A 22,211-nucleotide genomic window follows, 5' to 3' on the forward strand; every position below is an offset into this window, starting at 1 on the left:
TTTACTCATTTAGAATCCCAAAAGAAATTGGGGATATGAAGTGGATATCCAACTATTAAAACACGGGAAAATCAATGACTAAAATATAAATAAATAAAAAACCTGGGAAACTTTAAACTCATGTGGGGTTTAGAAGGCGAACAATGGGTTCTTTTAGAATTTCCTCTAAACCACAGTGAAGGACCCCACGAATCCATGATAGGCCCAGTATTACTCGACGTACTGTCCTTTCGAACCCAGTCCAGAATGGTCAATATGACGTCGGAGTGTGTCCTCACTCTCTAGAGATGGATCCAAATGAAGGTGGGAAAGTCAATATGGAGCAGGCGAAGGAGTCCCTGGAGCTGACCGAGGAAGACTCAGAGGCCGTTTTTCGAATTGCCGTTCCAGCTCACCGAGCCGGCGAAGGGTCGAGCTGCTATGAGGATTTCGCTCTTAGAGGCATCCGAGTCGACCGAGTCGAAACCGGACTCGTCGTCTGTACCTTCAAGGTTCCTCCCCGCCTCACCGTAAGTCATCTACCTCGCATTTTTTTATTCTTTTCCTTATAATTTGGATTTGTAAGAACGTCAAGATAGGTTCTTTTAACTTCAAGCCCAAAAAAGAAAGAAAAAAGATTGCTTAAATTTAAATGTAGCATGTGTAGATTTGATTGATTAGTATGAGATCAGCAGAGAAGGGATTTGCTGCGGAGATCCGTAGAAAATTTCAGCTGTACTAGAACCTCTATTATTCAAATATTCACAACAGCAAAAATTAACTACTAAATTGGACTGAGTGTGCAATTAACAAATATTCACAACAACTGTTAAATTTTGAATGTTTTTTTCTTATTACTATGGAGCTGGAAAATTGGCTAATGGTGCAATTGCAAACCTTATTGATGTAGTTGGCTTTACGTAGTTTATGTTGAAGGTCTCTCTATGAATGTTTCAGTGGACATGTCCATCTCGTATAGTCGTATATGTCAACCGCTAAGCTTCATGTAAGCAATATTTCTCTCACATTAATGTTCGATCTAACAGTAGGTTACCTTATTGGATAGCACCAATATTACGAATTTTGAACTTTTGTCCCCCAAAAATCACTTCAAATCTGTTTTCACTAGATTAGAAATATTTCTGAGAATTTCTCAATCTGATCTGTCTTGATGTCAGTATTTTGTTTTGTAATTAGGCTAATTTTGTGTTTCAAGTGGTGGGTTTTCCGTACATGTCATGTGTGTGGAATTTGCATTTGGGTATTTCTGGCTATAATATATGCTTGATCTTTTGTATCGTTCCAATTTTTATGAGATGTTTCTGCAGGGACCTATAACATCTGATCTTTCTTGATTTCAAACTGCAGGATGAGTTAGGGATCATCTCAAAAAGGTTAGGACAAAAAGGAGGTTATTCTGGAACGATAGTGCTTCTGAGAAACAAAGCAACTGGGGAGGTTATTGCTGAAAGGTCGACATTCATTGTTTCGTTCATATGCTAGCAAACTCTGAGTCTTCTTCATATACAAGCTTAAACTATATATGTGGGGAACTCCTGGAGACACAGGTTGGATCCCATCGGGGTTGCTTTCTTCTTGTAATAAATTATTTTTTAGTGAATATAGATTCTGAATCTTGGCAATGTTATGACCAATTTGTAATTGAGCCAAATTCTTTCCCATTTTATTATTCATATTCAGCCTTGTTGTGATTTCCCCATTAGCCTGCTGGTTTGCATGGAGATGGTGAATTGGTGATGCAGTGCTGCTCTTGATCCAGACTTTAAGATTATGCCAGAGTGACCTACAAAAGTAATTCTGCATTATGCCTCTGACTGGCTGAGAGGGTTTTTGAAGCTCAATGTTGATGCCTGATGGCTCCAAACAAGGAGTTCATGGGAGAATTGGACCAGGTGGTCTGCTCAGAGATCATCAGGGAAGTTGGGTGGCTGGTTGTGTGGCTAAGCTGGGAAGGGGAGAAGTGGTTCAGGCCGAGTTATGGGGATTCTACTATGGCCTCAAACTACTTAACAGGGACAAAAGCATCAAAGATGTATTGGGGAAAGTTGACTCAGCCCTTGTAGTTACCATCATCATCCATTGTTTGGTTTCTGAGTGCAGGAGGCTCATGAGTGGAGATGTTTTTTTTTTGTCTGGCTTATGAGTGGAGATGTAAAGTGGAGCATATATACATAGAAAGAAAAAAAAAATAATAATAATGTTCTGATCAAATTTTGATGAGAATATTTTTCATCTTACCAAAAAGATGGTTGTCATATACTTATATCTTTTCATCTTTATTTTAGGGAAAATTATTTTAGACCCTTGTATGGGAATTAAGTGTATTGTGTCTACACAGTCGAACAGTAATTATACTGCTACGTAGTGTACAGTCAAAGCTATCAGTAACAATACATCTCGTCAAGTCAACACTGCGGAATCAGCGATTTATCTTGAGAAACATATTTACCTTCGAATTAGCGGTCGATAAGATCGAAGTGTGATAAATTGACTACGACTTACGAGAAAACGGCGGTGGATAATACCTGATTTTTAAAATAATAAACCATACGGAAAATTACACTTTAACCCTCAGCCTTTCTTCAAATATACAAACCCACATAAAACACTCGAGCAAAATAAGAGGGACAGTCCTCGTCATTTTGCAAGTACTGCACCCGATTTTCGTCTACAGTGGTGAGCGGTGACTGTGACTTTCTCCGCCAGTGCGCCACACCATGAACTCTGCAATCCGTAGTTCTTATCTCACACTCTCTCGAGACCGAAACATTCCGAAACCCGAAACGCCGGAGTTACAACTTTCTCCGCGTTTCGTCGACTCGCCAAACCGAAACAGCCGATTCCGAAACGTTTCCTCGGCTAGCTCGCTGCTGAGAATTCGACTTCGGCATGACTCAGCTGAGCTCCGCAACCGCACCGTCCTCTCGCGCCGAGTTAGGGTTTCTTCCAACAACGCTCAGTTCGGTTCGTTATCGGACGAGAACGAAGTTCAGGCACCGAGTTTCGCCGAGTTTATCACCTCGGAGAGGGTCAAAGTGGTGGCGATGCTTGCTTTGGCTTTGGCTCTCTGTAACGCGGACCGGGTTGTGATGTCGGTGGCGATTGTACCGTTATCGCTCTCTAACAGTTGGAGCCGATCGTTCGCCGGTATTGTTCAGGTGGTTTTTCTGCTCATATCTTTTTTTCTTTTTTGGTATTTCTCTTTTAGTTTTGGTTGAAGTAATTTTCTTTGAATTTATGATATCTCTCAGCACAAAAAGTTTCAATTTTGTAATGCCTTCAGTTCAGGGAGCGCTCATTATATCTTAAAGAAATTTGTTGCTGGAAAAAAAAAAAAAAAAAGAGTTATTTGATTAAGTTGACTCCAAATCATAAGAGTGGAACCAAAAAAATCAGTATCAAATAATTGGTCATTATATTGAGGATTGTTTTCAGGATATTTAGTAGGACCTATAAATGGGTACAAGGAGAAGCTACTCAAATTTCTAAATGTCCAATCTTTGGGCTCAATATATTGTCATAATTATTATTTGTTATTTCTATTATTATTTAAGTTAAAACAGCTTACCTGATTGTTTTTTAAGAAAATGCTCTAGAAATTATTATTTTTTATATCATACTAGCAGAGTACGTAATCTAAAGTACTTCAAACTCATTGGAAAACCCACTTATGGCAGTCATCTTTCCTTTGGGGATACCTCATATCTCCCATAGCCGGAGGGACTCTTGTGGATTATCATGGTGGCAAGGTAGTCATGGCCTGGGGAGTGGCTTTGTGGTCTTTAGCTACCTTTCTTACACCCTGGGCTGCTGATACTTCACTATGGGCTCTACTTGCTATTCGAGCTCTCCTTGGCATTGCAGAAGGAGTTGCTCTGCCTTGCATGAACAACATGGTAGCAAGGTAAGGATGGTCTAGAAACTTCCTTCTTTTTTTTTTTTTTTTAATTTACAATTTACATTAAAATTAGTTAAAATGTTGTGCTTCTGAACAGGCTATTTTTGGTTAATAGTTGGTGAAGCCAAAATGTTAATCAAGGTATGAACTTTTTGTTTCAGATGGTTTCCTCAAACGGAACGAGCCAGGGCTGTTGGAATTGCAATGGCTGGATTTCAACTTGGAAGTTCAGTGGGACTCACGCTTTCTCCAATCCTCATGTCACAAGGTGGTATATACGGACCATTTGTGATTTTTGGTTTATCTGGATTTCTTTGGGTCTTGGTATGGTTATTTGCAACATCAAGTACTCCTGACCAAAGTCCTCAGATATCAAAGTTTGAATTGGATTACATATCGAACAAGAGGCAGAAATCATTTTTGGTGGAGAATAAATCTAAGACAATCAAAGTGATCCCTCCTTTCAGGCGCTTGCTTTCTAAACCGCCAACGTGGTCCCTAATAATTGCAAATGCCATGCATAGCTGGGTAATGCATACACATCTCATGCCAGGTTATTCTACTCTGAGAATCGTGTTGTCAATGTTCTTCGCAAGTGTTGAATATATCATCATCTAATTGGGGAAAAATGTGTTTAGATCGTTGTTATATCTTTTCATCTTTATTTTAGACCCTTGTATTGGAATTATATGCGTCTACACAGACTAATTAATTTTTTTCCTTTTTTCTAATTTTGCAGGGTTTTTTCATTCTTCTTTCCTGGATGCCCATTTACTTCAACTCTGTGAGGACTAATATTTAGCTCTAACTTTAGGCTTTCTATTGTGAGGGGTATGTAGCTTATGTATGACTCTCTACTACAGGTGTATCATGTTGACCTCAGACAAGCAGCTTGGTTTAGTGCTGTTCCATGGAGTGTCATGGCAATCATGGGATATATTGGTGGTTTGTGGTCAGACCTTATGATACGAAGTGGTACAAGTGTCACTTTGACTCGAAAGATCATGCAGGTATGTCAAAGAAATAAAGTTCAGTATGCTAGTTTTTACTGTAATGAGATTTTGGATAATCCATAAATCTCAAGGTTCTCACTTCAAATAAGACTTGAGTAAACAATAAAATAGATGAGAAAGAAACTTTTCTAATTTGAGCTTATTTGCAAAAGTTATACTGTATACTTGTAATCTGAAAGTTTAGTATGATTCAAAATTTCTCATCATCGATGATAGTTACCATCAAAATAAAGTGACCCTGTCAAAGTAGATCTTCTTTGAGAAAACATTATTTATATGAAATGAATTTCGGCTTATCCTTTGTGGAATGCCACTATCTGTTCCTTCTCTGCAGTCAATCGGTTTCCTTGGTCCTGGGATAGCTCTTGTGGGTTTAACTACAGCAAAAAGTCCTTCAGTTGCATCTGCTTGGCTTACTTTAGCAGTTGGACTGAAATCTTTTAGTCACTCTGGTTTTCTTGTGAATCTTCAGGTTGGCGTAGTGAACTGTTTTTACTGAAATATTTGTTATTACCTTAGAATTTATTCTTCATTTTTGCTGTGGCTTATAAATTATAATTATTTCTTTCTTTAACCAGGAGATCGCTCCACAATACTCTGGCGTTTTACATGGTATGGGAAACTAAATTAAAATTTTCAATATATGAGATGCTTCCAGAGCCTAATGTAAATCTTTAAAGCACTAGTATATATGAACTTGTAAATTTGGTATGAAATGATATCAACCCTTTGCTATATGTCTTAGGAATTTCAAATACTGCTGGAACATTTGCTGCCATTTTGGGAACAGTTGGAGCTGGTTTCTTTGTTGAACTGGTGGGTTCTTTCCAAGGATTTCTGTTGCTTACATCATTCTTATATATTCTAGCTGCTCTTTTCTACAACCAATTTTCTACTGGAGAGAGAGTAAATTTTGATGAACCTGGTAAGTATCATTGTATTCTATTGATTCTTTGAACTATATATCCCCCCCCCCCCCCCCTCTTTTTTGGGGTTGTAAACTTTTGCTAGTTGGATATTGTAGGATTGTGCTGGTCTGGTATGGAGTTATTATATGACAATTCTTTGCAAACACCATACATACACCAGATATTAGCTTTCTGAACAGTACTTCATGGAAATATTTTGATTTTGGAACATGATCAAATTCATGAAATCCATATTATGCATGGAACTATGCAGATTTCAATTTGTTATCGCAGTTTTATATCCCTAATGGATTGTGCATTATACTTTTGTTTGACAGCTCATGAATGAGATTTTAGGACTGCTTGAAACAGCATCGCTTGTTGATGGTGATTGTGACGATGTCACGTCTTCAACTGTAACTAATGAAGCAGACTTATGGAATGGTACAGAATGTTGGAAGGCAGACTTGAGGAATAGTACAGAATTTTGGAAGTCATCCGTTGTATCAATAAATAATCTTTTTCTCCTTTTGAATCCAAAGTGTGTACAGGGGGTGTTCCTCATGCATGAACAGTTTGTTTCAGGTGCAAATTCTGATTACCAAATTTTGTAAAAGATGTGTAAATGTGTTTCAAAGAGGTATGATGCTGGATTCATTAATTTTACTGTGTTTCTAAGATGTTTTTAGTGCCCCCTCACTGTTTTCTTACCGTTTCCAAACTGGTGTTAGTAACTTTTTTTCTTTTTTGGGCTGAAAGAGTAAAAGATCTTGTTTTTCCTGGGGGTGATAGTTTTGCTATGATGAAGCTCACGTGCACCTTTGATTAGTGGGAGACTCAATGGAGATGCAACAAAAGCAATATCAACGAAGGTATTATAGGTTTTCAATCATTGCATTTCGCAGTGAACATTCCAACTCAGCCACCTCTTCATGGACTGGGCTTTCGTTTTTCTCGGTTTGGAGGGAAGGAGCCCATAAATTTATGCATTCTAATTCGGCCCACTCTTGAAATGGGCTTTGGATGTGCAGCCTATTAAATAATGTCTAAAATTGACCGCATCATATAAGATTCTTCCATTCCAAACCTGATATAAAATTCTTCAATTGACCAGATCATGTAAATTTAAAAATTCAAAATACTGTTGCTGACAGTTGTCCTTGTTAGACATGGAAGCATCACTACTGATTAATTGCTTGAATTAGTCTTCCAAAACATAATACGTTGGCCAAATCAAATAATTAGACTAATAAACGTTGGCGGCCTTCATTTGATATTGTTATAGGTAAGATCCATTAATGTAAGAAGGGTACATGTAAACAAGAAAGACGATTTTCGTTTCATTTCATTTCATTTCAGATTTCCAGTAAAGATATGATCAGGACATCAGTGGGCCAAAACTCCATAAACTCTGGAAATGAAGAAAGCAGCAAGTCCTCATAACCAGCGCTCAAGCCAAAGAAAACAAATCTCCAATTTCCAATATGAAGATTCCAACAATAACAAAACCAAGAAGCAGCAGCATGGAAGTCTTCCTGTCCTGAAGCATATCAAGGCTGCAGTGAAGAAAGTTGCAGGAATTTTCACACTTCTTCTTTTTGGACAAAGAAAGGCCACCCCAAAGGCTGCTGCTGCTGCAATTGATAATACAAGAAATAATCCTCGACTCAAAGGGTTTTCCTGTAAGTTTCCCCGCACAAATCTTAAAGATAAATTTTGCAGCTTAGTTGTAAATTCTATATATATATATATATATATATATAGGTTGGTTTAGCTATAGAGGTGGGGTTCTTTCAAAAAGTCAAATATCATGCATTGAGGTTTATTTTATTGAAACTTTCCTATGCCCTGCAGCTTCAACTGATCATTCATCAGGGAGCAAAACTAAACAATCATCAAAGTTTTCCATTGGTTCTTCTAGTGCTCTGAGTGGATTAATTGGAACGGCAGATTTCTCTTACGAAGAGATTTGTAAAGCAACTGAAACATTCTCTCCCGCAAATAAACTTGGCAATGGTGCATTTGGAACAGTGTACAAGGGAAGGCTTGAGGATGGATCTCTTATTGCTGTAAAGCGTGCCAGGAAGGTGTAGACAATCACGCCTTGATAATGATAGTACCTTGTACAAATTGTTGCAATAATACAAACTTATACATTTTAGGAAAGAGGTGGAATCATTTGAAATTGCTAACACATTGATAGGACAGTAGTTAATATCATTTTGCTAATTAAGTTTGCACGATGACTTGAAATTTTGTGCAGGCCACACATGACAAGCTCATAGCATTGGAGTTCAAGAATGAAATACTGACCTTGTCAATGATTGAGCATCTGAATTTGGTAAGGTTATATGGATATTTGGAGCATGAAGATGAGCGGATTATTGTGGTTGAATATGTTGGCAATGGAACGCTTCGGGAACATCTGGATGGTAAGTCTTGTGAAAACTAGTTAACTCTATAGGGTTAGTCAGTAGAAGCCAAAAAGCAGAAACAAAAGGGCCTGAGTATCTGGTTGACATGAATTCAGGTGGAATATGCTAATTTCCCCTGAGAAATTGGAAATGTGGATATGAAATAACACAAATTAATATAACACAAGACATCCAACTGAGCTTCTATCCAATTTCATATATTAGAAGAGTTTGATAAATCAAAATAGAATGAGAAGTGATGGAAAAATAGAAAATGCATTCTAAGAATTTGATTCTACCACAAAAATAAAAAAATGAATAGTCGATCTATTGGATCAACTTCTGCTTAACCCAACTGGTGAAGGATCGTCGAGGGTGTTCTGTTTCCTTCGTCCTTCAGTTGAAAAAAATTAGCTTCTTTGGTTGTGTTTGGTTGGGTTTTACATGAAGCTCAGAACACCTTTCCCACTGTGGAAGCTCTGTGTTTTTTCTCCTATAGTTGTAATAATTTGAGTAGTCTGAATACCATCAGGCTACTTTTGAGTAGTCTGAAAGTGTTACTTAACCAGAATCTACAAATTTGTATTGATAGTATAGTCATCTTTTTATGAAGGTACACGGGGAAATGGACTTGAGATTGCAGAACGTCTGGACATTGCGATTGATGTGGCTCATGCAGTTACCTATCTTCACATGTACACAGGTATGTACATCATTTCAATCTAAAGTACTTGGGCCATATCGTCCTCCCATAGTAATGTTAGGTAGCTTCCTACATGATATATATTTCAGACATAGCTATAAAGAGCTTTTCATCTTACCCCCCCATCTGTTTTCATTTATGGACTTCGTTATAGAGATCCATATTCCTTTACTTTTTCTCTTGTTTTACTATGGAAAAAAAAAAAAGTACAAAGCAGGCCTCTTTTAACATGCTTACATCTTAGTCAATAACAAAACTCCTTGTGACACTTAATTTCTTATTATTGCAAAGGTGTTCGAAAACCTAAATTTGTCTCATGTTTTTTGACAGATCCTCCGATAATCCACAGAGACATAAAATCTTTAAACATACTCATCACAGAGAGATTACGGGCTAAAGTGGCGGACTTTGGATTTGCAAGATTGTCTGCAGACCCTAATGCAACTCACATTTCAACTCAAGTCAAAGGAACGGCAGGCTACTTGGACCCTGAGTACCTCAAGACTTATCAACTCACCGAAAAGAGTGATGTTTACTCCTTTGGTGTCTTGCTTGTAGAACTGATGACAGGAAGACGACCCATTGAAACAAAGAAGCCACCCGATGAAAGATTGACAACAAGATGGGTAAGAATTAAGTATTTAAGCGTCCTGAAATTGTTAAACAGACATAAAACTGGAAATTTGTCAAGCTTTGTGCGTTGCTTTACAGTTATTATTTGCCTAAATTTTGACATCACATTACTAATTAGTCACTGCATGAGTCTTGACTTAAGATTAGAGTCCCTTTTCTGTAGACATCCATCACATGTTTCTGTAGAGCATAAAGGCAGATCACATGCATGAGCAAACTCTAGAAACACCCACCCACCTTGTTCCTGGTGTTGCACTTGCACATGATGACATGAGACAATTCATCAAATGTATCCACTATAGTTGAAATGGCCTGTTTCATCTTCCTCTTCAGATGGCCATGTTCCCATGTATTGTAATTGTAGACAAAGATTGGGTATTGAAAGGTTATGAACCAAACATCAGCCTAACCATGTTGAGCACATATTGGACAGCTGACAAAGGAAAGAAAACTTTTATGATGTGGACTGGAATATAGTTCTAGTACAAATTGAAACTGCATATGCTTGTATTGTTCCAACTTCAAATGCACAAGTCCACCTAATAGTTTATACCTCAAACTTATTTTTCCTTTTGATGAATTACCATAAACTAATTGAATGGAAAGGGTACATCGATCAATGAAAGAAGCTTCAAATCATTAGATTAATTACCAAGAAAATCATATAACTGATATATACAACTGCAGGCAATTCAAATGTTGAAACGAGGAGATGCTATACTTGCAATGGATCCGAGGCTACGGAGAAGTCCAGCAACAACCATGGCACTGGAGAAAATTCTGATGCTAGCTCACCAGTGCCTTGCACCTTTAAGACAGTCAAGGCCCTCCATGAAAAACTGTGCTGAAATATTATGGGGAATTCGCAAGGATTTTCGAGAAAAAGCCTTACCTTCTTCCCATTCTAGTTCTCATGATCACAGATCTGCCAATTTTCCTGTGAGAGATGCAAAGATGAGTCGGCAGACATCATTTGGGATTGCAGATGGCGACAGCTATAAATTTATCTCTGCCTAATTACTTGTAAGAACTTGAGGGAATTTACTTGCACATTATTTTTGTCTTTTGTTCATGCATTGATGTATAGCCGTATAGGTAAAGTCTTGTGTTAAACTCCAATATCAAATATTGAATTTGAATGGCAACCACATTTTATGTTTTCTGTGTTTCTATCTAATGATTTGAAGAGGACATGTAGAACCCAAACGCAAACTGTTGTGCTTCATTCATTAATTTCCTGTCATGCACTCATGCTTCCAGGATTTCTGGAAACACTTTTGGAAAAGCCTTTTTCCGAATCACGCTTCCAACTCAAAAAGTTTTAGGTACCACGGTTGTATGACTAGTATCACATCATAATGTTGTCACGGAGTAAACGAGAACAAATAAATAATAATGATATTGTATTGTTATTTATAACAACTTTAAGTGATTATGTCTTATATTATCTCTTTCAATTTATTATGTCTTATACAATCTTTTTCAATTGATCATATCTTACATTATCTCTCAAATAAAAATAAAACTCACACAAGTGAGTCTCATCTTAATTAGAGAGAGGTACAAAACATGGTCAATTAAAATAACACATAGTTATATTAGATAGATAATATGTTTTGTATCACAGTGTAAGTTTGTAACTGAAATTTTCCTTTAATTTCAACACTCGGTTATCATTGCTCACTAGTTCGGCTCTCACTTTGTAGAAAAATTGTTGCATGATCACATGATTAATTATTGTAAGATAAATATTACGACCCTAAACCACTAAACTATACCCTCCTATAGTCCTATGTACGATTGAATACAAGAATTTTCCAATTTCCAATTTGGGTGCGTACTTATAATTAATTGCAACCACGTGCCATCCGCTCCGCACTTTAAAAAAGCGCAGAGAAAATATCAAAAACTGATCCCAAAAGAAGCAAAGCGTGGCATGCACCTCTCACTCACTCCCACAGTCACCTCTCCTTTGTCTCCATCTTCATGTGATCGTTCACGTCCACTTCACTCACTATTATCACTCCCCAAGAAAAAATCATCGAAACTTAAAAAACTAAAACAAAAGCACAAAACAACCTCTTTTTTCAATCTTCTTCTTCCTCCTTCATCTCTCTCTCTCTCTCTCTCTGATATTTTGGTTCGCTTCCAAAACTCTCTTTCTCTCTGTCAATTTGTCTCTTTCCCCATTAAAATCTCTCTCTCTCTCTTGGACCATTTCTGAAAATATCTGAGTCTCAGATTCTTTTTCAGATTCTCTGTTAAATTCCTTTATGCTCGAAATTTCGAACTGATTAAATCGCTTTGAGAACTCAGAACTTCATTACAATAAAAGCAACTTCGCAATTGTAAAGTTCTTTCTTTCTCTTTTTGGTTTGGTTTTGAAATTTGATCACAGTTTGTTTTGTTTTGTTTTAATTTTGTGTATTTTCACTATTTTGCTTAAGGTTTCAGATACTGTTGAGAATTGAGAAGCTGTGCTAGCCATGGCGGCTACTACGAAATCGAGCGGTTCAAATATCAGCGACTCTAGCATTGCATCCAAAGTTCCTGCAACCGCGAATCCATTGGCCGAAGAACCGTCGAAGATTGCGTCGAACATCAATTACCACGCGAAATTCAGCCCGCACTTCTCGCCGTTCAAGTTCGAGCCCGAGCAAGCCTACTACGCCACCGCCGAGAGCGTCCGCGACCGTCTGATCCAAGTACTGTAACAATTTCTCAGCCTTGGGATTCTAACCTTGGCAGATCGATTTTTATATTTGTTTAGTTTGGTTTGGTTGCTTTTGTAGCAATGGAACGAGACGTACCTGCATTTCCACAGAGTGAATCCCAAGCAGACGTACTACTTGTCCATGGAGTATCTTCAAGGTCGAGCTTTGACCAATGCAATTGGGAATTTGAACGTCCAGAGTGCTTATGCTGACGCTTTGAACAAGTTGGGGCATCAACTCGAAGAAATAACGGAGCAGGTAATCTCTTAATTTGTAAATTGGTCTCTAAATTATTAATATAATCTTTAGCATACAAAATTTCATATAAATGCAATCGATTTTCATATTTGTCATGAAAATTTGAGTTTATGTTATTTCACTTAATTAAAATGTGTGTGTATGTTTGTTACTCTTATTGAAATGAATTATTAGAAATGAATCTTTGTAGGAAAAAGATGCAGCACTTGGAAATGGTGGCCTGGGAAGGCTTGCTTCGTGCTTTCTAGACTCCATGGCAACATTGAATTTGCCTGCATGGGGGTATGGTTTGAGGTACAGATATGGGCTGTTCAAACAACGGATGGCCAAGGATGGCCAAGAAGAAACTGCTGAGGATTGGCTAGAGGTTCTACATCACCTCAAGTTCTGTAAAGTTTTGTGTATTTCATAAATTCTCACTGATACTTTATTTTATGGAATTCATGCAGAAGTTTAGTCCTTGGGAAGTTGTCAGGCATGATGTTGTATACCCGGTCAGATTCTTTGGTCGTGTTGAGGTTAAACCTGATGGATCGTACGTGTCAAATTTAGTTTTCGTTTGTTTGACAATGAATTTATGTCAGAATAAAAGAATTTAGTAAAGATTATAAAATACTCCAAGAGTGCTTCTTTATCACAAATTCACATACAAATTGGTTGGTTGCTTTAAATATACATAGATTAACTAAGCAGTAATTGTCCTCTGATTGTATTACAGCCGAAAGTGGGTTGAGGGAGAGATTTTGCAAGCTCTGGCTTATGATGTGCCAATTCCAGGGTACAAAACCAAGAACACTATTAGTCTTCGTCTATGGGAAGCCAAAGCATCTTCCGAGGATTTCAACCTATTTCAATTTAATGATGGACAATATGAATCTGCTGCGCAGCTTCATTCTCGAGCTCAACAGGTTGATTATTTAAAATATGTACAGTTTAACTTCTTTCAGAAAATATACACTCTTGAACTTATATATACTTTTTGAATATTACTATTTTTCTTTTCAACAATGTGTGTCCACCACATCTACATGTTTTAAATGTTTCTTTGAATCACATTGTATGAAATTGTGCATTTTCAGATTTGTGCTGTTTTATACCCTGGAGATGCTACAGAAGATGGGAAACTTTTAAGGCTGAAGCAACAATTCTTCCTCTGCAGTGCATCGCTTCAGGTTGATTGATTATCATTAACCCTCATTATTTTGTTGGTGTAGGCATCAGTATTTTTTTTCATTTGATGTTTCTGATGACCATTTAATTTCTCACATGTAAATAAAGTTGAGAGGTGACAAGAATCTCACACATTTACAGATAATTTTCACATTGATGTCAGCATTTCGGATTTTTATTGTCAAGATGCAATAAATTCAAATCCAGTCATCTGGTTAAGAGGCATTTTTAGATGCTAGTTTGTCCTGCCATTAAGAAGGTGTGGTCATTAATCTTGTAATCTTGAAATTACAGGATCTGATTTGTAGATTTAAGGAGAGGAAACAACAGGACTCATTGAAATGGACAGAGTTTCCGAACAAGGTTGCTGTCCAATTGAATGATACTCATCCTACACTTGCAATTCCAGAGTTGATGCGACTGCTATTGGATGTGGAAGGACTTGCGTGGGATGAGGCGTGGGATGTGACAACAAGGTGCATTATGTTTCGTGTTGTTAGACTTTCTTCACTGACTTCTCTGCTTATTTGTAGTGCTTTTGCACAAGGAGCTGAAAAGTACTAACTCCTAATAATTGAACCAGGACAATTGCTTATACTAATCACACCGTCCTTCCTGAAGCACTTGAGAAATGGTCACAATCTGTAATGTGGAAGCTTCTCCCTCGCCATATGGAAATAATAGAAGAAATTGACAAAAGGGTAATATTTCTCACCTGTTTTTTTTGCTCTGTTTATACTTAAAACTTTTATCTTCTAAGTATAAAATTTTGCATCCTTGCAGTTCATTGCTTTGGTACGTGCTACAAGAAAGGACCTTGAGAATAAAATTCCCAGCATGTGCATCTTGGATAACAATCCCCAAAAGCCTGTTGTGCGGATGGCAAATTTATGTGTAGTATCTGCACATACGGTAAGACATCTATTTTGGGAAATCTACAAGTATCTCCTGTAGCTTACTTGACCTGCTCTTTTATAATCTTCAACATAAACACACGGTATCCTGATATGGTCATAAGAAAGGCTTCCAGCTTCTTTCAATAAACTTTTGTAAGAAAAAAGGAAATTATTCTTTTTTTTTGTCTGACAAAAAAGAAAGGGTAAGATGGGGAAGCAATCTCACAGGAGAGGCTTTGACAAAAGAGATTTACAAGCACTGCACAGTCTAAGGTCCGCTCCACCATTTATATTGGTGAGACTTGAACTCAGGCTTTGAACAAGGAGAAGCAAGTTTTTACCACGAAGCCACCTGAAGTGGTGGTCTGTATATTTTGAATACTTTTGTGAGCTCAGATTCCTATCATTAATGGAATTCTAGACTTAACAATTGGGAGTGTTGAAATACTCTTTAAGGAGCTTATATGCTGATTTATCACCTCAGATTCATCTTTCCTTGTCAACTTCTCACTCCTTTTTGTTAAGCCAAAGATTTGATAACAATTATTTATGATGTAGAGTGTCATGAGGCATGCAATTGATTTTCTCTGCTTTCTTTTTCTTTTCCCCTCCCACAATCTAGAGGCCCTTATTTCAGCATTTGAGTTGTTGATTTTATTTAAAACTTTCAGTAACTTATTGCTTCCCATGTCATTGTAGGTTAATGGCGTTGCCCAATTGCACAGTGATATTTTAAAGGCTGAGCTATTTGTAGACTATGTCTCTATATGGCCATCAAAGTTCCAAAACAAAACTAATGGGATTACTCCTCGGCGGTGGCTCCGATTTTGCAGTCCTGAGCTCAGTAACATAATCACCAAATGGTTAAAAACAGACCAATGGGTTACCAACCTGGACCTACTTGTAGGTCTCCGAAAGGTATCTTTTTATGTTTTCCAACATATATATACAATTATTTGTCCTTGTAGAAGAGTTCCTGCTGTTGAAATATTAAAACTCAGTATTGATGCTTTCTCCAATAGTTAGCCGATGATGCAAAATTACAAGAAGAATGGGTGTCTGCCAAGATGGCTAATAAGAAGCGTTTGGCACAGTACATAGAGCATGTGACAGGTGTCAAGGTTGACCCAAACAGTCTTTTTGACATACAAGTGAAACGTATCCATGAATATAAGAGACAGTTGCTGAATATTCTGGGTGCCGTTTATAGATATAAGAAGTTAAAGGTACAAAATGCATCTCCTTGTTACTTGACTATTTAATTATATGTAACAATCACCCTTGCTTAGCAATGCTACCCATTAAAAGAACCTGCGTGACCTTCCAACTTGATTTCTGTATGTGTATTTGTCAATTTGTTTGTAAATCGTAACACTTTTGTACCTGCTCATTGTACTAATATAGCTTCATGACCACAAGTTGGCCCATAAAATTTCAGAGCCCTGTTTGCCACAAATTTCAGAGCCCTGTTCTTTTTGCTTTTGGTTGTTATTTTCCAAACATTTGAATTATATTGTGTAAGCAGAGTTGAACCTCTTCCTTTTCAGGTTATATAATTGATTTTGCTAAACTTATGCATTGTTTTTGAGATGTTGCTTGGAACTGAACTGTGACAGGAGATGAGCCCCAAAGAGCGAAAGAAAACAACTCCACGCACTATCATGATTGGAGGAAAAGCATTTGCAACATATACAAATGCGAAAAGAATAGTCAAGCTAGTGAGCGATGTTGGTGCTGTGGTCAATAATGATCCTGAGGTCAATAGCCATTTGAAGGTTAGTTGATATTTTTCAGAGGTGCTGATATTTGCTTGCATTTTCGTTAGACAAAGATGGAATTTCACATATAGGATTTAGATCTCTAAAATTAGGAGCCTAGATTGATTCTGACAATAACCACTAATTCCGCAGGTTGTATTTGTTCCAAATTACAATGTATCTGTGGCTGAGCTACTTATACCAGGAAGTGAGCTGTCACAACATATCAGCACTGCAGGCATGGAGGCAAGTGGCACCAGCAACATGAAATTTTCTCTTAACGGATGCCTCATAATAGGAACACTGGATGGGGCTAATGTGGAAATCCGCGAGGAAATTGGAAAGGAGAACTTTTTCCTCTTTGGTGCAACAGCAGATGAAGTCCCTAAGCTGCGCAAGGATAGAGAGAACGGACTGGTATGATGTTTCGATTTCTTATATTATTTTCAGTGTTTCACTTAGATCTGTGCAAGTAGTACAAAAGCTCTGTACTCATTGGACTTACAAATAGATGTCCTTTTATCCTAGTTGGGAACTAGTACAAACATCACGAAGCTTTAATGTCTGGAGAACATGCCAAAGCCTGATCAATATAAATTCGAGCAACATGTTATCAGGGTTTTAATAAAGGACAGATTCATAATGAGCTTCAAAAATCTATGGTTACCAAACAAATTTATGATTGGTCAGTGTCTAATCGAGGTATCCAATGTGATAATTATTAGAACTTAAAATAATCAATGATATGGAAGTCCTACGTTGGGTGGAACTTTAATATATTCAGAGGTTGTTGTTGTAGCCTGTCTTCCATTTAATAGTATTCAATGTTTTGTTTTTAAAAATGCATACTGGTAATTCTTTCTCATCTGACTTTTTACCGTTCTTATGTATCACTCAGTTCAAACCCGATCCTCGGTTTGAAGAAGCCAAGCAGTTTGTTAGGAATGGAGCATTTGGAAGCTATGACTACAATCCACTTCTTGATTCTCTGGAGGGGAACTCTGGTTATGGTCGTGCTGATTATTTTCTTGTTGGCCATGACTTCCCAGGCTATCTGGATGCTCAGGCAAAAGTAGATGAAGCTTACAAGTAAGATGTCAAACCTCCTATAGCCTCTAGAATTGATTATTTGTTTGGTCCAGTATGAGAAGCAACATATTGAATCTTGTGGTCCATGTTTGATCAAATTGAGAAATTTCAAGATTGAATTGCTAGTATTAACCACAATCCGGATCGACAAACTCCCCTGCCCCATTAGCCCAGAAAAAAAGGAAAAGAAATAAGTAATTTCTAACACAACTGTGTTATGCTAAACGACAACCGTCAAAGTGACCATGCGCCTGAGTAGTGATACTAGAATTTCTCATATAACTATTTTGGTATTTGCACTGGCTTTGACGCTGGGTGCCATTTCACTTGCAGGGATAGGAAGAAGTGGCTGAAGATGTCCATTCTAAGCACTGCAGGGTCTGGCAAGTTCAGCAGCGACCGGACAATTGCTCAGTATGCCAAGGAAATCTGGAACATACAGGAGTGCCGCGTACCATAGACTACCCAAGTCCCACGGTGCTGGTTCTAATGCTTATAGTATTATTATTATTACAATGGCACATCAAGTTTAAGGGAAAATAAAAATAAAAGAGGCCAACAGTAGTAGCAACCTATATCATATGTTTCAGTTAAAACCAATTTTGGACCTTTCATTGCATCTCTGTGTATTGTCCTAACAAAAGTTCCAAAGAAAAATAAATAAAATTCTGCTGCGAGATGTTAGGCAAAAACCTTGTTATACATACTGTGTGCATCTTGTCCTTACTCCTTCCAATGACTGTGATTACCGTGAATCGGAATATGGTCTCGAAGGGAATGAAACATCCACTACGGCTGGTGGGTTGGTCTTCACCCAAATTATGTATTGTCCAGAAGGTTAATTTCTTGCGTCTCCAACAGAAAGGAGCCTACTTCTGTCATTTGTTATATCAACATTATTTGTTCCTCACCTCTTTGATAATTCTACAGTGTAAACAAGAAAATTGGAAACTATATTTATTTTCTTTTTGTTGGAACTTGGAAGGCATCTCTAACATCTCCATAATTTGAGTACATCTACTTTTCCCCATGTCTGAACTTGTAGTTATTAAATTTAGAAATAATTAAGCTTAGATTCTTTAGAAAAATAATTTTTAAATAAAAATCGAGTGTTTTAAAATTTATAAATTTTTTTTTAATTTATAATAATTTATAAAAAAAATTATTTTAATTCATAATAAAATTATTTTTCGATTTAAAGGGTATTTCTTTCTATTTGAAGGGTATTTTCCCTCCTATGGTGTAGAGTAGGCTTTGTAGAGGCTACATCCGTCTAAAATCTTAAAGTTAAAACTTAACATAAAATCATCAAAAAAATAAAATAAAATGACTTAATTAAAAATTCTAAATCACTACGATCTTAGTCTAAAAAAAATTCATAAAATAAATTGAATTTTAAATCTCCCTTGAACCAATGGGTCAGGTGCTAATTCTAACAGTTGGCCCAAAATTGGTCTGGATCAACATCATAAACTTGATCTAACGAATTTAAACTAGATCCAACCAACTAGTCTGATCAACATGAATATGATCTAACCGGTTTAAACATGAACGTGCTCAAAACTAAGCACTTTGTTTTCCAGTGAACTACATTTTGGATTCGAATACATCACATGTATTTCAAACGCAAGACTTATTATTTTTTTTTTTCGGCCAAGAAAGAAGAAAAAAAAAAATTATATATATATATATATATATATATTGTACAGGAATCATTTCCAAGCTCCTACATCTCCTAGCCTCCTAGGTAACACCAGACCAAACCATTATACAGGGTGATAATTAAGAACAAAAGAAAATAAACTTTTTGATAGGCATCAATGCTTCTACTAGAAAGACAAACTTTGTCCACAATATACAGCGAAGTGTTCCACTAATAACAGCATCTCAAGAGTCGAGATACAATCCCCACGAAATCAAAATGACATAGTAGTCTGCCAATAACACGAAATAACAACCCCTACAAAGCTAGACATGCACAGTAACACATCCCTCATGGTGAAGGTGAAGTAGACTTTGGACTAGCAGATCTTGAAATAAATCTGGAACTTGCACTCACACTCGGACTCTGACTGCTAGAACTGGAAAGACTATCCCTTGAGCACTTTCGCCTGGAGGAACCCCTGTAAAACCTTGAGCTCCTGTGTCTAGGAGATATGCTCCGAGAGTAACTCCTCCTTGATCTCCTCCTCTTTGGTTCAGGAGAAACACTAGGTGAGTAGCTCCTCTTGGACCACCTCCTAGTTGGTTCAGGAGAAACACTGGGCGAGAAGTCCTTCCTGGACCTCCTCCTAGGCCTCGGCGAGACACTGCGTGAGTAGCTCCTCCTTGCCCTGGGTGAGACACTGCATGAGTAGCTACTCCTTGCCCTGCGAGAGACAGAACAATAGCGATGCCTCCTTCCATAGTAAGAATCATCTAGTGAATACTCTCTGGAGTCATATGGGGAGTAGGATCGCCTCACTGGTGACTTGCTGTAAGGGGAGGGCGACCGAGTGTAAGATCTCCGCCTGCTGTAGTCAGGAGAGTATGACCTCTGCTTTCTGTAGTTTGGAGAATATGATCTGCTCCTACTTTGGTCAGATGAATAACGAGGTGACCGACTATAGCTCCTTCGATAAGGAGAGTAGGTAGGAGACCTGCGTGGAGGCGAGTGGCTAGGGGTTCGCCGACGCACTACAACAAAATAACAGAAATTAGAGGATAGAAACAAGTCACGAATCTCAATGTAGAATCAGCCATCAAAACAACTTACCACGAATTGTTTGCAACCCAAGATACCTTCCTGGAGTAGGAGTTCGTCCTCTCCGCCTTCTAGCCTGAAATAAATGAAAAAAATTAGATCAAGGAAATACCAACCAACTGATACCAAAATAGGATACAGCCAGTAAAAATCAATCATATAGAGTACAAAAATATGATAGGGCAATAGGAATATAACTGAAAATTAACACTATTATAACTTCTAGTAAAAGAGAGAAATGCAGGGCATACAACCCCAATGATCTGATACTTGTTGGTGTGTTTGATATGTTTGTTAGATTGGAATTTGGAGAAGAGCTGCTACACACAGCTAACCTGCTCTGCCAAAAAACTTCAAGTGGAAAGAAGCAAACAACTTTCAAACTCAAAAACTAATAAGGAACCATCTAGAATTTTGATACAATGTTGAACACAGTGCAGTAAAGAGAAACAGATTGAACAAAACCAGTCTTGATCAATTATCAGGATTAAAAAGAAGGAACATTTACCTTCTCCACTGTAATTACACGGCCTTCAAGTACAGAGCGATTTAAATACTTAATACAGTGGTCAGCCGCCTGAACATTTTCCATGGTAACAAACCCAAATCCACGAGATTCTCTTGTCCATGGATCAACCACAAGATGGACATCCATCACCTAGAAACCCAAACAAGTCAAAGTAAGAACACCATAAAACCATGAATAAAATTCGGAATAAACCTTATGTGACCATATGACATATTACACAACTCAAGTCTATTGGATTTATCAAACCAAATCACAACAACAACAATAATAATTGAAAAGGTAGTATATCAATCATACTTTTCCCTCAGTTGCGAAGTGCTTCTCCAGTTCTCTCTTTGAAATCCGAGGTGACAGTCCAGTCACGTATAGATTGTTCCCAGGATTGTCCACATCACTTGATGGGCTTCTGAAACCAAATCAAAAGGCGTAAACAGAATAAAAACAACAATTAATGTAAAAGATTCAATAAAATGGGCCAAATGAAAAGCAGCTTGGTTAAAGGCACAACCTTGACCTGGACCTCGAAACAGACCTCGACAGGGACCTACTGTATCGCTTCACGGAAGGAAAGCGGGAATACCTGAACAAAAAAGAAATGCAATTCAGGAATTCCAATATGAATATTTCAAACCAAAATGGCCAAAACATCAAAATCACCCCAGGAGAAAAAGGGAGGATTTCTGAACAAAACGCACCTTGACCTTCTGGAGTACGACATCTAAACCGAAACAATAACAGAAAAAAAAAAAAAGAACACAGATCAGTTATATTTAAAAAAAAAAATGACTGAGAAAGAGGGAAAACCAATAAAAATTATAAATTAATACATATGCGCAGCATACAGTGTTAATGTTAACTAGAATTTCCCAACTACTAATCAATTTACGTTCTTATATCAAATTTGTCTTCGTCCAAGGGGAAAGATAATTCATTATTCATTCGTTCAACTCTTACTGCATCCATGATTAACAAAACCAGAACTTGTGATGTTGCGACTGTCATTTATTAAACATAAACATGTATCAAAATTAAGTTGTTATTAATTATTAGGCTGCATAAAACTACAATTATCTGTAAATTTATGCTAGGAACACGAAAATAAAGTAATTAAATTAGACATTAAAAGAAAAAAAAACATATAACAACTTAATCCATGAAGACGAAGAACGAGAGGAGACGCTAACCGTAGCAATTGATGGCAGAGAATTCAATTTCAGGACTGAAAATCAATCTCTCTGTCTCGCTCCTCTCGCTCGGTACGAATTGCTGCACCTCGACCACTCGAAACAGTTACGGATTGAAAAGGCAACTGTACGTGGCGAAAGCTTTAAATAGGCCGGAAGTTAGGAGAAGGTTCTGGATGACCGGACGCCAAACTTTAATAAAATGCAGTTTAATTTTACGTGGCTCGTGGTTTATGTCAATAAGTAAATCTGGGGTTAGGCGTTCGAATCGGGATCACCATCCTACGCCACGTGGTGGCCAC

General features: G+C 37.5%; 5 protein-coding genes across 6 annotated transcripts; 4 read left to right on the top strand and 1 right to left on the bottom strand.

Annotated features, from left to right (window-relative positions):
- The first annotated feature begins 66 nt into the window (after positions 1-66).
- On the top strand, positions 67-1,627 carry LOC147296424 (uncharacterized). Its single transcript, XM_086240413.1, has 2 exons — positions 67-509; positions 1,348-1,627. The coding sequence occupies exons 1-2, from the start codon at positions 288-290 to the stop codon at positions 1,480-1,482; spliced, it is 357 nt and encodes a 118-aa protein (XP_086096539.1). The 5' UTR covers positions 67-287; the 3' UTR covers positions 1,483-1,627.
- Positions 1,628-2,636: 1,009 nt separating this feature from the next.
- Positions 2,637-6,499, top strand: PHT4;3 (phosphate transporter 4;3). Its single transcript, XM_086229598.1, has 9 exons — positions 2,637-3,158; positions 3,678-3,904; positions 4,060-4,426; positions 4,638-4,682; positions 4,762-4,908; positions 5,246-5,383; positions 5,490-5,523; positions 5,657-5,836; positions 6,158-6,499. Exons 1-9 carry the CDS (start codon positions 2,718-2,720, stop codon positions 6,166-6,168), a joined length of 1,590 nt encoding a protein of 529 aa, XP_086085724.1. The 5' UTR covers positions 2,637-2,717; the 3' UTR covers positions 6,169-6,499.
- A 621-nt stretch (positions 6,500-7,120) lies between these two features.
- CRCK1 (calmodulin-binding receptor-like cytoplasmic kinase 1) lies at positions 7,121-10,731 on the top strand. Its single transcript, XM_086229599.1, has 6 exons — positions 7,121-7,501; positions 7,674-7,906; positions 8,083-8,251; positions 8,847-8,936; positions 9,267-9,562; positions 10,257-10,731. The coding sequence occupies exons 1-6, from the start codon at positions 7,237-7,239 to the stop codon at positions 10,584-10,586; spliced, it is 1,383 nt and encodes a 460-aa protein (XP_086085725.1). The 5' UTR covers positions 7,121-7,236; the 3' UTR covers positions 10,587-10,731.
- A 954-nt stretch (positions 10,732-11,685) lies between these two features.
- PHS2 (alpha-glucan phosphorylase 2) lies at positions 11,686-18,145 on the top strand. Of its 2 annotated transcripts, none has more exons than XM_086229596.1 (16): positions 11,686-11,917; positions 12,017-12,274; positions 12,362-12,541; positions 12,732-12,908; positions 12,991-13,076; positions 13,260-13,449; positions 13,621-13,713; positions 14,006-14,187; positions 14,295-14,412; positions 14,495-14,623; positions 15,307-15,525; positions 15,630-15,833; positions 16,224-16,382; positions 16,518-16,781; positions 17,263-17,453; positions 17,787-18,145. In XM_086229596.1, the coding sequence occupies exons 2-16, from the start codon at positions 12,056-12,058 to the stop codon at positions 17,911-17,913; spliced, it is 2,538 nt and encodes an 845-aa protein (XP_086085722.1). In that variant the 5' UTR covers positions 11,686-11,917; positions 12,017-12,055; the 3' UTR covers positions 17,914-18,145. The 2 variants fall into 2 exon arrangements, with proteins under 2 accessions (XP_086085722.1, XP_086085723.1); XM_086229597.1 differs by having other exon boundaries at positions 12,024-12,274.
- A 1,090-nt stretch (positions 18,146-19,235) lies between these two features.
- Positions 19,236-22,034, bottom strand: SR45A (RNA-binding (RRM/RBD/RNP motifs) family protein). The gene is made up of 7 exons (XM_086229877.1): positions 21,910-22,034; positions 21,421-21,443; positions 21,234-21,305; positions 21,023-21,131; positions 20,705-20,854; positions 20,209-20,272; positions 19,236-20,129 (listed from the first exon to the last, which is right to left on the bottom strand). The coding sequence occupies exons 2-7, from the start codon at positions 21,441-21,443 to the stop codon at positions 19,447-19,449; spliced, it is 1,101 nt and encodes a 366-aa protein (XP_086086003.1). The 5' UTR covers positions 21,910-22,034; the 3' UTR covers positions 19,236-19,446.
- Positions 22,035-22,211: the final 177 nt, after the last annotated feature.

Source organism: Dryas octopetala, chromosome 1 (genome assembly GCF_963921425.1).
Source record: "Dryas octopetala chromosome 1, drDryOcto1.1, whole genome shotgun sequence".
In the NCBI taxonomy this organism is placed as follows: Eukaryota; Viridiplantae; Streptophyta; class Magnoliopsida; order Rosales; family Rosaceae; genus Dryas; species Dryas octopetala.

Excerpts from the sequence above, each read along its gene's own strand:
- LOC147296424 (XM_086240413.1), top strand. The coding sequence starts at position 288 with ATGGATCCAAATGAAGGTGGGAAAGTCAATATGGAGCAGGCGAAGGAG. Across the intron at positions 510-1,347 it reads AGGTTCCTCCCCGCCTCACC|GATGAGTTAGGGATCATCTC; the intron begins GTAAGTCATCTA and ends TTCAAACTGCAG.
- CRCK1 (XM_086229599.1), top strand. The coding sequence starts at position 7,237 with ATGAAGAAAGCAGCAAGTCCTCATAACCAGCGCTCAAGCCAAAGAAAA. Across the intron at positions 7,502-7,673 it reads TCGACTCAAAGGGTTTTCCT|CTTCAACTGATCATTCATCA; the intron begins GTAAGTTTCCCC and ends TATGCCCTGCAG. Across the intron at positions 8,937-9,266 it reads CTATCTTCACATGTACACAG|ATCCTCCGATAATCCACAGA; the intron begins GTATGTACATCA and ends GTTTTTTGACAG.
- PHS2 (XM_086229596.1), top strand. The coding sequence starts at position 12,056 with ATGGCGGCTACTACGAAATCGAGCGGTTCAAATATCAGCGACTCTAGC. Across the intron at positions 12,275-12,361 it reads TCCGCGACCGTCTGATCCAA|CAATGGAACGAGACGTACCT; the intron begins GTACTGTAACAA and ends TTGCTTTTGTAG. Across the intron at positions 16,383-16,517 it reads AGGTCAATAGCCATTTGAAG|GTTGTATTTGTTCCAAATTA; the intron begins GTTAGTTGATAT and ends CTAATTCCGCAG.
- SR45A (XM_086229877.1), bottom strand. The coding sequence starts at position 21,443 with ATGTCGTACTCCAGAAGGTCAAG. Across the intron at positions 21,132-21,233 it reads GTTTCGAGGTCCAGGTCAAG|AAGCCCATCAAGTGATGTGG; the intron begins GTTGTGCCTTTA and ends ATTTGGTTTCAG. Across the intron at positions 20,855-21,022 it reads ACTTCGCAACTGAGGGAAAA|GTGATGGATGTCCATCTTGT; the intron begins GTATGATTGATA and ends TTGGGTTTCTAG.